The 17,626-nt window shown below is 32.9% G+C and overlaps 1 protein-coding gene across 6 annotated transcripts in view; it reads right to left on the bottom strand.

Moving 5' to 3' along the window:
* Positions 1-255: 255 nt before the first annotated feature.
* Positions 256-17,626, bottom strand: part of LOC117343096 (histone deacetylase 4-like) — a 204,498-nt gene continuing 187,127 nt past the window's right edge. For all 6 annotated transcript variants that reach the window (XM_033905396.1, XM_033905398.1, XM_033905397.1 and 3 more), the window contains 13 exons: positions 17,295-17,550; positions 16,295-16,428; positions 16,004-16,121; positions 15,556-15,650; positions 10,698-10,751; positions 10,269-10,324; positions 9,738-9,825; positions 8,275-8,492; positions 7,804-7,922; positions 7,281-7,414; positions 6,920-7,004; positions 5,584-5,719; positions 256-5,251 (listed from right to left, as the gene is read on the bottom strand). In XM_033905396.1, coding sequence (XP_033761287.1) covers positions 5,203-5,251; positions 5,584-5,719; positions 6,920-7,004; positions 7,281-7,414; positions 7,804-7,922; positions 8,275-8,492; positions 9,738-9,825; positions 10,269-10,324; positions 10,698-10,751; positions 15,556-15,650; positions 16,004-16,121; positions 16,295-16,428; positions 17,295-17,550 — 1,542 coding nt within the window. In that variant the 3' untranslated portion in view covers positions 256-5,202. The remainder of the gene's footprint in view (positions 5,252-5,583; positions 5,720-6,919; positions 7,005-7,280; positions 7,415-7,803; positions 7,923-8,274; positions 8,493-9,737; positions 9,826-10,268; positions 10,325-10,697; positions 10,752-15,555; positions 15,651-16,003; positions 16,122-16,294; positions 16,429-17,294; positions 17,551-17,626) is intronic.

The raw sequence follows: 17,626 nt of genomic DNA on the forward strand, positions 1-17,626 counted from the left end.
AGGGATGTAAATATAGATGTTACTGTACCTTATAGTGGTGTGGTCCGTGACAATTTGACAGGGATGTAAATATAGACGTTACGGTACCCTAGAGTGGTGTGGTCTGTGACAATTTGACAGGGATGTAAATATAGACGTTAGGGTACCCTATAGGTGTGGTCTGTGACAATTTTACAGTGATGTAAATAAAGATGTTAGGGTACCCTATAGTGGTGTGTTATGTGTACAGACATTAAAAGAAGAACACAAGAAAAATCTGACTGTAAACACATTTGTTTACTTCACAAATTATGACAAGAATTTTTACATTATAATTAAACAAGAGACATAGCATTGTATATAAAACGTAGCACTACTTCCAACGAAGGCTTATAATATATACTTCAAACATGAATTTGCAGGAACATCTTAAAACAAAGTGGTAAAAAATGCAAATTTGTTGTTTTGAATTGGTTGTGACCTTTTCGCTTAGTGATAATGTCTTTAGTTATGTATATATATATAATTTCGTCATGACTTTGAGGTGTAAATGCTACAATAATGATTTCTAACTTTATGCTTAAGAAAACTGGGTGAGTGAAGTCAGCAGATTTTGAAATGGACCTGATGAGTATTCCAATATAAAAAGGCAATAAATAACTGACTTTGTCTTTAAATAGCTGGATCTTATATCAATGTCTATGAGTATGGAAGATTGAAAATTTTCTGACTTAACAACCAAACACAATGGAATTGTAATAAATTTTGCAGTATGGAATGAAATTAATATCTAAATTTGATTTAAATGATTCAGAATAAAATGATGAATGATCAATACATGTTCAGGATTTATGGATCTTCAAAATGCTGACTTTCTTTTTTTTACTGGCAGATGCTAACAAGAGCGTTGACGATTTGTGTTTTATTATAGAGGTAAGTAAAATGTATATGTGTTGTCAAAACTTCACTCTGGTGAAGAACTTCAAAAATTTTAGCAAAAGATTTTGCGTATGGCAAATTGTTGAATAGTTAAATACATTTCTGATGCTTATTGATTTTTCAAGTAACATGTTATAATGTAAATGTTGTCGATTGGAAATCAGAACATTTTGGCTGGTATTTTTCCCCCTTGAAATTTAACAAGAAGAATGTGATTTTGATACATGAATTGTCCATATAAATCATCATAATTAATACTTTCATGTCACTCACTATCTTTGTGATCAATGCAATTACAACAATCTTTACAAAATAAAAAAAAAATAAAATAAAAAAAAAATAAAAACACTATTCTCAATACACTTAATATACAAAAAGCAATTTTCTTCAAAATCAAACCAACTTCAGTTTCTGAGGGAAAAACCCATTACATTACCAAGTGAACCAAAAGATGTTTGGCCAGATTACAACATGGACAATGTAAAGCAAACTATTAGAAAAAAATTGCTAATTGATTTCATCGGGCACATGACAATTAACAGACAAAAAGCTAAGGGAAAGTTTGGCTGGTAATTATACACTCAAGGTCTGTAATAAGACATTGTCATATTTCACTGTCAGGCACACGTGTAAATTTCAAAACACTGAAGTGAAAAAGAAAGAATTATTTAAATATTGCTACTTTTATTTGAATTAAGTGGGAAAATACACTTTTAACTAATTACATGTAATAAAATATTATTGTGACACAGACTTGACTGTTATAAAAGTCAAATACTACATCACAAAACAATCTGGTCCAAATTTAAATGCTATCTGAAAGTTTAAAATTGCAACATAACCTGACGTCACATCCGTGTGGGTGAATATATTATAGATACATATTATTGTGTTTCAAGAGGAATATTCAAAGTCCCCAGCGCCATTTTCTGAATCTGAAGCATTGGTTGTTTTTTTTAAAAATTGATTAAAGTTCTGCATCTAAATTAAAGACATTTTGCAAGCTTGGTAAAATTTTCATTAGACAATAAGATTCAATTTCTGAATTGGAAACATTTTATTAAAGTCTGAGGCAAAGTCTGACCCAAGGTAAAGATTTTGCATTCCGTGGTTGATATCAATAAAATATTAGGAATTTATTGTACATGAACGTATGAAAATTCCATTTCATTATCTACTTTCAAAGTGTTCCAAAAGACTTTAAAAATCAATTTAACAATGTAGAAAGATTCTATGTACATGTATTTTGAATAAAACATCATGTACATGACAATAATTAAAAAAAAAAAAGATCTAAAGAAAAAACTTTTGAATTGATACTTCTACCAGAAACTGTTAATACTAAGTTATAAAAAGTCAAACTGAAAAAAAATCAAAAATACCTACTGAAATTGTTCCCAACACAGATGCAACACTTTATGAACAATCAAAAATGTATTGTCTTTCAAAAAATTGTCCAAGTGCTATCAAATACATTCTCTGATACAACTGCCAACCTTCCCTATCATGGAGGGAGACTCACAAATTTGGACCCTATATATTTTTTTTAATATTCCAATTAATCAAACAAAAACAGTGATTTATAATATATTGTTTTAAGGTATTGTCAAGATATTGTCAAGAAGAGGTAAATGGATGTCCTTTTATGGGGTTTGAATTTTTGAACACACACATTCCAAGAGGTTGGCAAGTATATTGTTATTATAAAATACTCTACGTATTTAATACTTTATCTGGCTGTTCACTGATTTGGCCTATTTTAGCCTTTTTCATCTTTTGATTTTCTTCCTTTCAAATATATAAATGTTTAATTTTTAACATTTCAAAATATCAGCTGAATTTCATGTTGTAAATGATTTCAATTTACTCCAAACATGGTAAACTTTTTACCCTGGTAATCAACATGTTATTAATTAGTTAATGAGATCATTTTATATATTTTGACTGAATATTTTTTGTTTTTATTTTTGTTACTTGGCGAATCAATATGTATCTTTAGTTGAATTCAAAGCTTCGATCATATTGTTAGTTAATGCATTGCTTTTATCATGAATATCTTGTAATGGTAAAAACATTTTGGCTCAAAATCAGTTAAAACTTATTTTATACACTGAATTGATTTAAGGAGGATAAATATTTCCTCTGACTGAAGTTTAAAAGAGAACACATTGATTGAGCTGTTTTAGCTCCAAATTGATGGCTTCACAAAAAAAAAATCTTGGTTGTAATGAAAAATATGCTGGAAAATAATTGAATAATTCTTGATCTACTCAAAAGATTCAAATTATATGAAAAATATTACTTTTTACATCAAATACAAAATTTCAAAATTTAACCTTTAATAGCAATGTAAAGAATTAAATTTTGCCAAAATTTCTTAGCATTTTTCAATAAAAATTAAATTTCAAAATCTTCAACCCTCAATAACAAAGTGGGCTGTTGAAAAACTTGATAACCCTAACAGATCATTTTAGGTTAGGCCTTTGGGCCTATACTATAATGACATTAGGGTGTGTCTGTTGAAATCATTTGACCATTGGTCAACAATGAACATAATACCACTCAATCAAAATGTTGTCACCAGTTACTATGGTAACCCAAACAATTCTACAAAATACAATGTTTAACAATCAATAGACAAATTACTATATTTCAATTTGCAAATATATATATATTTATATATGTATAATATTTATATGTAAAATGTTTTGTTTTCATAATTAAAAATGTCAAAAAATTCTTAAAGATTGTTTTCATTGTAAGATCAAAATATGACTTGATGAGTCCAAAGCTTAAAACACCACAATTAGAATGAAAAAGGCATCGGTGAATTTGTGACTTGTGAAAAATCCAGACAAACAATATTTAGCCTATATGGGTATCTTACCCATAGACAAAGTCTTCTCATTCAATATATACAGAAATGATTCAAAAAGAATAATCATAATTTTGATGATCTATTACCACAACATCAAAACAATTTTTTTCAAATATTTCTTTAACCATAACTATAGTCTGAATCTATTTAAAAAATGAAATGTCAAAATCGAGTCCAAGAAAAAAAAATTCTTTTAAAATTTGAAATCTAACAACACTATAGAATAAATTCAAATATTAATTATATATCACTATTTCAATACTGTACAAGACATTATCAAGAAATTCAACATACAGCTTTGAAAACAAATGTCACTGGACAACACTCAATGTAAAGATGAATATTTTATACCGTAAAGACACCAACAGGGATATATGACTGTAACAGTCCTGTTCAGATCTCTTGTACAATATGTAACCAACACAACAATCAAATCTTTTTATATATATCCATTGCAAAAGTCTCAAAACTTGTTACAACGGATATGAACATATCTGCCTTCATGCTCCAGATCTCCTAAATCTAATGATACTAGAACATCTACTAATAAAAAGACAAGATTCAGTCACATGGCATTGTGAAAGAATCAAGCAAAATAAATTCTCTCATCATTGTGACCGAGTATATCAGTGAGTCAAAAAATAACAATGTCATTTTGACACCGTAATCATATCAACCAATCAAAATAAACATTCTAAATGTCAGGTGACAGTGATTAACCAATCAAATACAATGTAACATGAAGGGATGTGTAACTACTTAATAACATGCTATCACAGACACAAATTGCACCAGAACTCTCCTGAGTACAGGCGTGTCTCCTCCTGCTGGTCGACCAACAGCCAATTCTCAGGAGGCTTCACTGTACAGGTTAGTCGGCCACTGTTCTTCTGTACAAATACACCGGTCATTTTTTAACAAGTTACACCTTTAACAGAGTAATATTACAATACAAGTAATGCACTGTCATGTAACACACAGTTGTACAACGAACAAAAATCCTTTGTGTGCTTTCTAATGTCATACAACATACACCTAAACAGGTTGTGTAGTTTATCTCTCTTAAACAAAGCATGGGAGAGGAGAGACAACTCTACACAAAAAACCATCACGTCAGGGGAGATAACTCCACGGGGGTTGCCACAACTTTGCTATGAAATCCACCATGTGGATTCTAAGGCTACAACATTGACAAAAATTGCCTCTTGACTTGTCGAGTGTAACAAAGCACCACCAGGGGGCGTAACCACCACTGTCACAAAGCACTACCATCATGCTACAAAACGCCGACCTGCAGCTCATTGTAGCAAGTGACTGTCCACTTCATGACAGGTCGTCAAGAAGGTCGTCAAGGCAACACAACAACCAATGGTATTGGACCAGTATCAGGATCACATGATAAATCGTTAGGATTGCTCCTCCTCCATTGGTTCCGACTCCTGTTCCACAGAATCACTGACAAAAAAAGAACAATCATGAATAACTCAATTACAATCACAATTAAAGAAACTTTCTGGCAAATTTTAATCTTGTTCAAAACTATAATGAACAAAGGAAAAAGAATTGTTTACTTATATAGTTCATCATTATTTTTTACTTATTATTGCCCTCTAAATCCATACAATTACGAAGATGACATCATAAAAATTCACAAAAATAAAATTCTCATTTCTTTAAAACAAATACATTATTTAAGCTCTATGCCGATCTTTATGGTAAGAATTTTCATAAAATTATTCTTCAGCGGTTTCGAAATTAGCAGGAATTCTATTAAAAGCGAGAATTACCTCCTCTTTCCTGCAACCATTGACAATGACGCCAGCGCTGTGACTGTGTCTGCCTCTTCTACATCCTGCTTCTGTGCTTCGACCAGCGAACATCTCACTGTGGCCAGGTGTCGCTCTACACACATCCAATGTTTAGCTGCAAAGGATTGTAGAATGATACAAACGAATGAAGGAGAGGTTGATCTTCTAGAGATAATTAATACCAATACTTATAGCTTTCGGGAAGAAAACAACCAGAATAATATAATAGAAATTGTTCTTCACTCAGGAATTTTAATTGAAGTTACTGTATTTGCTAATGCTTAAGATTTTTATAAATGTGTTATATACATGTACTAAGGCTGAAATGGTCCTAGGAGAAACTCAGGATGATTCTTTTTGTGGTCTGAAATTTTAACCAAACATAAAGCAATATTAATGTGCATTTAACTCATTGATGTTTTTACTCCTGCTGTGTTAAAATGTAAATTGTTGACCTTCCGATCAAGTATCACTTATGACTATTTACTGCTGTTTAATTGTTGATCTGTTGATCAAGCTTCACTTATGCCTATTTACTACTGTATGAATTGTTGACCTTCCGATCAAGTATCACTTATGACTATTTATTGGTTTGAATTGTTGACCTTCCGATCAAGTATCACTTATGACTATTTACTGCTGTTTGAATTGTTGACCTTCCGATCAAGCTTCACTTAGGACTATTTACTGCTGTTTGAATTGTTGACCTGTCGATCAAGTATCATTTAGGACTATTTACTGCTGTTTGAATTGTTGACCTGTCGATCAAGTATCATTTAGGACTATTTACTACTGTTTGAATTGTTGACCTTCCGATCAAGCTTCACTTAGGACTATTTACTGCTGTTTGAATTGTTGACCTTCCGATCAAGCTTCACTTAGGACTATTTACTGCTGTTTGAATTGTTGACCTGTCGATCAAGTATCATTTAGGACTATTTACTGCTGTTTGAATTGTTGACCTGTCGATCAAGTATCATTTAGGACTATTTACTGCTGTTTGAATTGTTGACCTTCCGATCAAATATCACTTAGGACTATTTACTACTGTGTGAATTGTTGACCTGTCGATCAAGCTTCACTTAGGACTGTTTACTACTGTGTTATTTCGTTGACCTGTCGATCAAATATCACTTAGGACTGTCTACCATTGTGTGAATTGTTGACCTGTTGATCAAGTATCACTAAGGATTATTTACTTCTGTGTGAATTTTATACCCCGTGAACATATCCATGAAATCTTTTGATATGTCAAATCATAAAACAATTGATTTACACCAGGTGACAGAAATGTCTATATCTAGTCAGTACCTACCTTGTATCTTGATAACTTCCTCTATTGTTTCAAGAGCCGACTGGCATGGTGACCTGCATAGCTCTTCCTCTTTCAACGGAGGCAGCTGTCAATCAGATATAAATTATACATTAACCCCTACATCAACTCAAACTCTCTTCTATCTAGGGGTATTCAGATTTTCATGTTCCTGAATTTTTGTGCAATTTTTGAATTATTGTCACAAGAAGCAGCGATGGATTGGGCTTTCCACAAAGTACAATAATAATTAAATCGTGGAAAAACACTAGCAAGAGAAATATATATTTTTTAAAGTTCAGTAATATATCAACTCAGTTTCCTATTCAAAATATAACCTACAGGAACAAGGAATTTTACCCACCTCGTCTCCCAAAAGGGCCTTCACACACATCTCTGTACAATCACAAATGGCGGTTAGTTCATATCCTCCCTCTAGGGCCAGGATAATCTTGCCATCCGCCAACCCCATCAACTCTCGAGTCATGTGACCAAAACCTGAAACAGAAGGTTTTGAGATCAACAATAATTCCTTTCTGAATGAAGTACATTTGTATAACTGAATTCATCTAATTCTGATTTTTTAGAATTGGTTGATGAAGTAATGATGTTAAGGATCTATATTACACTAAATCTTGAATTATTTGTGTTAAAGTTGTCTCCCTTATAATTATTTCTTTGCTCTGATTTTATTTTTAAGAATGTTACCTGGCAATCCTCACAGTAGATGCTTTAAAATATTGAATAAACTTGGTCTATTTCATCATTCATTTACATCCTACAGGCTAACAATTATAGAACTCTTTTGAAAAATGAGATGATTTCATAGAAAAGTAGCTTACACCCTTAATATCCTCGGATAAAGAAGAGAATAATTGTATACATACATGCAGCCGAGACTTCATATCCCCCAAGAGGAGCCGCGTGACCCACAGCTGCATCAAATCCCGAAGACACCAACACCATTTCAGGGCGGAATTCCTTGGCTATTGGCATCACTAACGTTCTAAAGGAGAAAGTTACATCTATCATTCAAACATGCAGAAATATATACAAAATTATAATAACAATGGAATCTATATATACATATACTCTATGACAACACACTGTCACCGTACGTCACAGCTAGCAATATCAGTTTTCCTATAAATGATTTCATCTAAACAAAAAGTGTCTCATAAATGATTTAATTTAACATGACTCCTTTTCAAGACATTTTAAATCTAGATTTCAAATAATTTAAAGTAATAACAGTTACTTTCTTTCCTTGAAAAACTGAAAAATATCAAATTAGATTTTCAGAAATCAGTTTCTGTGTAACTTATTTCCTTGTTTAGTAAAAGGCGGCAGTGGTTTACCTAAATGCTGCCAGATATTCCGCATCCTTTAATGGTGGGTTCAGACCACCTCCAAAGGCAATATTGACATTGAATCCAAGTCCCTTTCCCTCCCCGCATTCTCCCGGAGAGCCAGTGCCTGGGAAAAAGTTGCCATTGTCGTGACGATGCATTGAAATATACAACACGTTGGGGTCGCTATAAAACATCTGCTGTGTGGAGTTTCCATGGTGAACATCCTGTAAGATAAAGAGAAATGCCAATCAAAAGTTCTTGTTTCCTGGTGGTGAGCCTCGTCACATATTTAGTGTCAGAAATTCAATCTTCACTCAGAAGTTATCTAAAAAAAATCCTAATGAAATCACAAAAAGGTGACCTGACCCTCATTATCAGTAAATGGTGTAATACAAGCTTATAGTTCTAGCGATAAAGAGTGACCTTTGATCTTTGAACTTTGACCGCCAATGACCACATAGATGTTATTTTTCTGAATTAATTACTGTAAACAACTAAACCAGAGACTTAATAAAATGTATTAGATGAACTAATTTAGTTGTAGTTACGACAGTGTTAGAAAAGTGACATCCCTTGTATCGACATTTCTCTCCATGATGACATAAGAGTTACTTCCCTTTAATTGATATATTCACAAACTTACTTTGTATTTATCCTATATGATCTACAATATTTCATCATAAAAACGTTGTCAGTTTTAATTGATATAACTGGATAATGTGTATTGAAAACAAGAGATCCCAGAGGGATCTTGGCACCCACCACTGAATGATCTCTATTGGTTCTATGTCAAACTGATCATCTCTCTACTTTTTCCTCTAAATAGCCTGATAACAGGAATAAGTGGAAGCTACATGTGAAGTTTGAGAAACATTCCTCCAGTCTTTTTCAAGAAATAGCGATAACAACCTTCAATTCTCAAAATCTGAGATGACCACCTGTCGTCCATTAAAAATCTAAATTCAATCGCCACAACCATGGACCAAGGGGAACCTACACATGAAGTTAAAGGAATATCCCTCCAGTACTTTTTTAAGAAATAGCAATAACAAGGATGACAGATTATGATGGAGGCAGGGCGATTTGTGAACCTTAATTTCTTTTATGGAAAATCAGTAATTTATATCAGTATGATGATCAATATCACATTCTAATCTACTCCAACAATGTTAGAGGTTCAACACGGCGAGAAACTTTTGACAGGCGTCGCAGATTCGCCAATGCAATCAGGCGGACTAAGACCTCTTATACGTATAGGAGTACAAATGTAATTCTAATCAAGACCATGAGAGCAAAAAAATGCCTGGTATTTTTTGAATTTATTTATTCAACCTGAGACTTGTTTCCAAGAAAACTGGACTTTTCATGTTAATATTGTAGACTTTAATTTCTTCGTTTTTTTTTGTTTTTTTTTACAGCTCACATACGGTAAACGGACGCTAACAGCCATACAAGCGTGATCAACTTACCCAGTCGACAATTAGAACTCTTTCTTGTTTACATTTTTCCCTCAACTGTTTGGCAGCTATAGCTATCGAGTTGAAGTAGCAGAAGCCCCTGGAACAAAAAAAACATCAATGTAATAGAAGATGCAGATTGTTTACAATTAAATGTGGCATTTCTTAGTGAGTGTAAAAAAATGGCTACTGATAAACTGTTGTATCCTTGACTGATTTACAAAGTAAATGAGAGTTTGAAAGCAAATAACTCATAACATGTTTCAAAAACAGACTTCTTGAAGAGAGGTTTTAAAATGCTCAAAGAATTGTATAGAGGGGCTAAAAAGGAACAATTTAAGACAAAGTTAAGAAAAAAACAACAACATATAACATTTGTAAGCATCAGGGATTTTATGGATAAAGTTAAACATTAAAACGTTTAAATAATTAGGTTCTGATGCTAGACTTCTTTCAGAGTTATCAGAAATTATTCAGAAACATATATATATATTGTATATCTATGAAATTTTAGCACAAAAGATTCTAGATTTTGTTACTTACATAGCTTGGTGAGATTCTGCATGGTGTCCAGGTGGCCGTACAATGGCAAAACCATTCTGAGTGAAACAATAGTGTTATCATTACGAAGTTGAATTAAAACACAAATAAAATTCACCCAAATATAAAGAATATATGTTTTCTTCTGTTTTGAATTTGCTGAAGTGAATTTTGGACGAAGAAAATGTACAAACAACTGTATGTGATGATTGAGTAATGAAATATGCCAAATATATAATGTTATTTGTCATGATAATGCAAGAAAAGATTGTGTAAGGTAGCATTGCCTTAAAATGTATCACGTATACATCATGTACTTTAGAAATAAACAATGTACATTGTTATAACTTGCCATGAACTCTACAGCAGCAACTCTGACATGATGTACTTTAGAAATACAATGTATATAATGTAGATTGCTATTTAACTTACCTTCAACTCTCCGGCGGCAACTCTGGTAGCTAATTCTGTTACACAGCCCGCAGCCTGGAAATCAAAGGAAATATTTTATGCCAGTACATGTAGATAAATAAGTACAAAAGCAACAAAAAGTGAATATTAAACATTGTCTCCTAATGTAGCCTAAATATTCATGGACCTTCTCAATATATACCTCATCTACATCCTGGGAGGCCAGAGAATGCTTTCTATACCTATTTAAAAAAAGTTTTTGTAAGATTTTAACATTCCTTTGGAATTGTCTGTATCACATAAGCGTAATTAGGATGAAAACCTGTGTTAGGATCACTCTTTCTATACGTGAATCATATTGTTGTTTTAGTGCATGTCAGTAATCTATCATATGGTTCCATTTTGTAGTATGGCTGTGTCACTGTAAGACATGTGTGATGTCAAATGATTTATGACATCAAAACAATGTAAGATAGGATGTCATAAGTCTGTCCCTGTAGAGGAAAACATTATACTGTCCAAATCACCTGTCTTATAGAAATAATTTGAAAGTCTTTACACATATTCTCATAATTATGAGTTATGTGATAAAGAGAATCTTACACTGATGACTGTGTCACGTTGATTTTGAAACTCATTCAATAATAAGATATAATTCTCCTTAAAACTACAGGATTGTGGAATATAAAATGATAAGAACTCCTGTTGGATAAATTCCATATGTTATAGCCATGCAATCATGTAAGATCCTCTATTTTCATTATTAATGCTATTTTTAAAGGAATCTAATGCTATTATTGCAAAAAAAAAAAATGTTCTTGTGAATATATTTTTAGATTTGAGTTGCTGTGTTAGACTTAACCTATATATAATATGTGTTCAATATGACCGGGTCTGGTGTGTTTCTGGAACAGCTCTTAATGATTTTGGTTGTTTTGGAACAATCAATGAAATCCATGATATATATCAGAGAACTGGACAACAGATGCTAATCTATCACCCAGAAAAAAAAACCCATCAAATTGTAAAAAGGACTCCTGGACATTCAATAACTGTCCATTACCAAATCTATGGGGCCCTACACCCAACCCTAGTATAGGATTTTCAAAACTAATTTTTTTCTTTTTCAAAAACAATAGGGCATTGTTAAAAATGTTACAGTTTTATGGCTAAGCAAACTTTAACAATAGCCATTTGTCAATATTAATTCACTTTTTCTCAGAACTAATTAGTATCGGAAGCAATCAATATTAATACTCATGGTCACGCACGGTTAGAAAACAATAGACAGATTTCACTGCCAGGGACATGTGATGTTGTGTAAATCAGGTTCATATAGATAGATAATCTACCCGAATATATAAAAATTGGATGAATGGTGTGTCGAAGTCCGATGTGTGTGGGTACCCAATATAAAACCTGACCAGTTAAACATATGTATTAATCCACCAAGATGTGTAAATTCTCATTATCACCAACGAATATATAGTTTATATCTGGTAGGGACAGATATATACACAGTGACCTATGGTAATTAAATGAGAATCAATACCGTACCCTTTAGTGATAATGAGATTTCTCACTCAAGTAAAATTGTATTGGATAAGCTAGGATCTGTTGAAGATATGTTTCCATCAGAATGTCCTCACAGTAGGATGTGGGGGAGGATGGTTGTAATACTAATCAATACAAACAGGACTGCTATTTCCTCACACAAAATGTTTATATGAAGACGAGTGTGTGTGTTGAGAGAAATCAAATACCCACGCACCTTATCCAATAACCATCTCTGACGAAGGTGAATCTAACAGAGTGTTTGGACAAAAAAAGCATCCTGACATGGCTTCCCTTTATGAGTGACTGATACGTCCAGGAAAATTAACATTTTTAACAGAAAATTGTTTATGATTTGAAACATAACTGCTAATTAAACAACCACACACAAAATCCCACACAGTCACTGGATGGGTCATACAATGCTGATAATATACTTCAATGTAAAAAAAACTTAAAGAAGACTTAAATTTAAAAACAAATTACATATGACATTAATACTTTTATAAACAGGTCACTTCATTTTCAGAAGAATAGCATATTTATTGTGGTAGAAACCGGTCACTTCATTCTCTGAGGAATATAACATATCTATTGTGGTAGAAACCGGTCACTTCATTCTCTGAGGAATAACATATTTATTGTGGTAGAAACCGGTCACCTCATTCTCTGAGGAATAACATATTTATTGTGGTAGAAACCGGTCACTTCATTTTCTGAGGAATAGCATATTTATTGTGGTAGAAACCGGTCACCTCATTCTCTGAGGAATAACATATTTATTGTGGTAGAAACTGGTCACTTCATTTTCTGAGGAATAACATATTTATTGTGGTAGAAACCGGTCACTTCATTCTCTGAGGAATAACATATTTATTGATAACAAGTAAACCAATTTTACTAATCAAAATCAAGATTGTAAAGATAACACCCTAACACCCTTTGAAACATAACCCAATCGTAATATTTGTTGAAATTTAAAGTCATCCAATCTAATGTCTAGTGAGACAAAGATGTACCGTCACATGACCTGCACAGCTATAAATAGTAACAGAAATCTACACGGGAGATGACCATGTCTCACAAATCAATAACAATCCGAGGTGGTTACACCTGAACAACAGCTTTATAGGCTCTTTTGCCAGGCGAGAATCAATAAAATAAAAGAAGATAAAAACCTCTGACAGCTCAAGAGTACAAACATTTAACAATAAAGCCATATTATATCCAAATTTTCTATCTTTCCTAAAACTCCAATGTTTTAATGAAACTGAATTTAAGCCCAACCCACATATTTGTTGTGGAGCACTAAAGAACAGATTGTTGATAACTTAATCATTTCCTGTTGCAGTCTGCTAGGAAATGGTATTAATTATCTTTTTGCAGCAATAATCCTGCAGTCTTCTATAATGCGGTATTAATTATATTTTATGCAGCAATGATCCTGTATGCTTTTGTTCTACAAGTTTCCATGCACACATTTTGCACTCATTTGCTTGGAAAAATTACTGAAAATCTATTTGCACTAGAATTGGTATAATTCAAATCATGAATTTTCTACTTCTGAGATTTCTATAATTTGAGGTATGTGACATACACATACTTTTTACATTTAAATGATACCTATACATGTATGTAATCTACTTATTACTTCTGGAACTGTATACCTTACATTATGTACTTTAAAAACAAAATTTATCTAGAAAAGTCGCATGCACTTTCACGACTATTTCTGACATATATCAGATAGTTTTGATAATATCTTTTTAAAGAGAAATGAGGAAGGATGGAGGAGTAATTGAATATAAACTACACCCAAGTTACAGAAGATCATTACCAACATTCGGCATAATGTGTCTAAATACAACGATAATAACTCCCTTTACCAAGATAAGCATTCCCTGACGGACATAATTCCTCTTCGTTAATCACTATAAATAATACTTTTTTATCCCTGTAACCTCATCATTCACATTTATCACCTAATATACATGCAAGACTACAAGATATTTCACCAAAGTTAATAATTACAAAATTTACGAACTCTTCTGACAATCACCAGCTTTCTCTAGGATATCTTAATTTGTTCTTGTTAAAAAACAAACATACCATTGCATATAGAAAATAAAATAATTATTTCTTTTAACAAAATTTTCGTTTTAAATTTATTTTCAAATATTGGTTTTCTATTTGGTAGTTCTATGGTAGTGACAGAGCAGACACATGGAGTTTACAGAGTTGCCTGCTCCTGTTTTACAACAACATGGCAATCGTGACAAAGCTATAACGCATGAAAACTTCGGGTAAAAACAAGCATGATTTATGTGTTTACTACAGTAATTAGAATTATCAGATTTTACTATGCTACAAATCATAAATAATTTACATTGTTGTTTATATACAAGCATTGTCACACCAGTAAACCATAATGTACGATTCACGGTCTGGCCCAGTACAGAGGCTAGTGACCCTCTCGGAGCGTATAATTACTGCTGACCTTAAAACATATTGGTATGAGACAACCATCCCTTACTCTGACATAAAATCAATAAAACAATGGTGAAAAATTGTAATAAAAGGCATCACCATGTAACTAGATATTGACTTTTATCGCTTTGGTCCACTATTTAAACCTGACCGACGTAGTAAATAGCTCTTATTTTATGGTGCCACTTTTTTTTGTAAATGTTTTTGATCGATATATCATTCTAGTACCTTAAGCACACAAAAATCACTTTAATGTTTAAAAGTGAGATTATAATACCAAATTGCTAATTCGATTACAAATTAATTATATTAGAAAACTGCACCCGTGAAGATTTTGAATTTATTTTTCCAAATATTTCAGATAAGATCAGATTTCTAGAATGAAGAAACATAATTTTCAATGAAAAAAAAATGGACTTAAAAAAGTCTATTGTTTAACAATTATCAAAATGAAAAGGTGATTTTCCCATATTTTGTCTCTACTCAGGTAAAAGGTGAAGAGATCTGTGTATTCACATGGTCTCATAAACAAAGGTGCAAAAAACAGTTATGCATAGCAGTTTGTTATGCTTTGAGCGACATCAGCTTCTCTGCTGAAGTAAATTAGGCTATAACGATCTGATCAATATAGCAGTCGACTACTTCCCAGCCTTATACCGATCTGTAATCAAACATTGCAGCTGAGAGGATTTAGCGTGTTTCCACACAGACAAAATGGGTGAAAACACTTTAACATTTGTGGGAAATTTTAATTTGACTAAATTGAGTTCAATTGGTCCATATGGATGGAGTCTTGGTTAATGACATTCAACTGAATCGAGATAGAGATTATACTCACTGTTCGAGCGGCAATGTATGTATTTAGTTCATTCCATACAGTGTCTGAGTCTACTCCTACACCTCCGCATGGTAACAAACAAAAACGTGAATTTTCTACAACAGAAAGAAATATCTTAATTCATTAAAAATCCCTATGGTAGAGTATTATTATCACACACATGACTGATCTGCATGGCAGATTCTAAAATTGTACCAAGCTTACAAATCTATCACGATAATGATAATACTATCTCATACCCTCTCTTGTGACTCATTTTTTGCATGCAGTGTATAATTTTAGCAACACAAAAAAAAAATCTATAAATAACTCAAGATTGAATTCAAAAGTCACAAAAAATTTCACACAAATTAAGTTTCTGTACAGAGCATGATAATCATTTTCTAATATTTTTGTTTGTAAATAATCATCAATATGTTAATTTTTTCTTCCAATAAGGTATACATACCAAACAAGCGAGGATCAAGCCTTTGTCTGTTTAGGGGATTTGTACCATATAGTAATGTGTGGGCCTCTGTATGACAACTTTTTAATTCCTCCATCGTAGCTTTTCGACTTTTAATTCTCTGTGGATCAAAAACAAAATCAGGATAATTTCATTTTTTATATTTAGGTCACTATAAAACATTCAAAATTTTTATTGTTTTTTTATCCCAACAACTTTTTCTTTAAGAAATGAAAACAATGAAATTACACCTCGGTACTATCTTAATTTGATCTGAAAATCTAGTGTATGTACCTCACAGCGAGTGTTGAGACCACGTTCCTGGAGACGAGACCAGATGCTCTGTAAACGACCAGCATGCTCTGGGTGATTGGCATTGTTACCACACGTACACTCATGCTTCTGCATGATCGAGTCATAAGCTAACCCTGTCAGAAAAACATAAAATACATTATTAATATTTCATTCTGATCTGCTACGTTTTCTTTTCGAAGACAATTCATGAAAATAAAGTATTTTTGTCTATGTTGTTTCCACCACCAGTCCAACCTAGAAACAGGGGAGATAAATAATAAGGGAGGTAACTTGATATGCACAATTGTAGATGTAGATGCTACAAGTGAGGTAATTGTAAGGGAGATAACTTGATGTGTGGGATACAATAAGGGAGGTAACTTGATGTGTGGGATACAATAAGGGAGGTAACTTGATGTGTGGGATACAATAAGGGAGGTAACTTGATGTGTAGGATACAATAAGGGAGGTAACTTGATGTGTAGGATACAATAAGGGAGGTAACTTGATGTGTGGGATACAATAAGGGAGGTAACTTGATGTGTGGGATACAATAAGGGAGGTAACTTGATGTGTGGGATACAATAAGGGAGGTAACTTGATGTGTAAGATACAATAAGGGAGGTAACTTGATGTGTAGGATACAATAAGGGAGGTAACTTGATGTGTGGGATACAATAAGGGAGGTAACTTGATGTGTAGGAACTTGATGTGACACTGTGTAGGATACAATAAGGGGGGTACAATAAGAAGGATACAATAAGGAATTTTATCAGGACATATACATAACTGTCTATAAATATAACAAGGGACATAACTCTGGGGAGTGAAAACTGAACATGGTACATGTAGATACACTAAAGAGGAAATAATAGGAGAGATAACTAATATCAATACACATGGATACAACAAGAGGGTAGCCTGGAAATAACACAAACTATGGTTTTGTGCTTGTATAGATAGACAATGACAATGACCACAGAGACTTTACCATACATACCTGTTGTAAAAGTGTATCTAACTGGGCTGGACTCCGAGGGCTGCTGAGGGGGCATTGAAAAAGTGACGAGTGGGCTAGACTGTGTGCGTGCGAGTGGGCGGTGGTGGGAAGGTCCTTTGTGTCGCGGTCGGACAGCCTCACGATGGTGGGCAGGGAATGTTTCTCGATCTGGTGTCTTCTCCATACTTGACGAGTCATCCATTTTGTTATCTTTGATGACAATACATTCATTTTGTTCCCTTGTTTCTCGCATTTCCTTAAAACCATAAGAAAATAAATATTGTAATTAAATTACACCACAATATCACTGCGTGTCCAAACTTATCAAAACT

Source organism: Pecten maximus, chromosome 15, assembly GCF_902652985.1.
Source record: "Pecten maximus chromosome 15, xPecMax1.1, whole genome shotgun sequence".
In the NCBI taxonomy this organism is placed as follows: domain Eukaryota; kingdom Metazoa; phylum Mollusca; class Bivalvia; order Pectinida; family Pectinidae; genus Pecten; species Pecten maximus.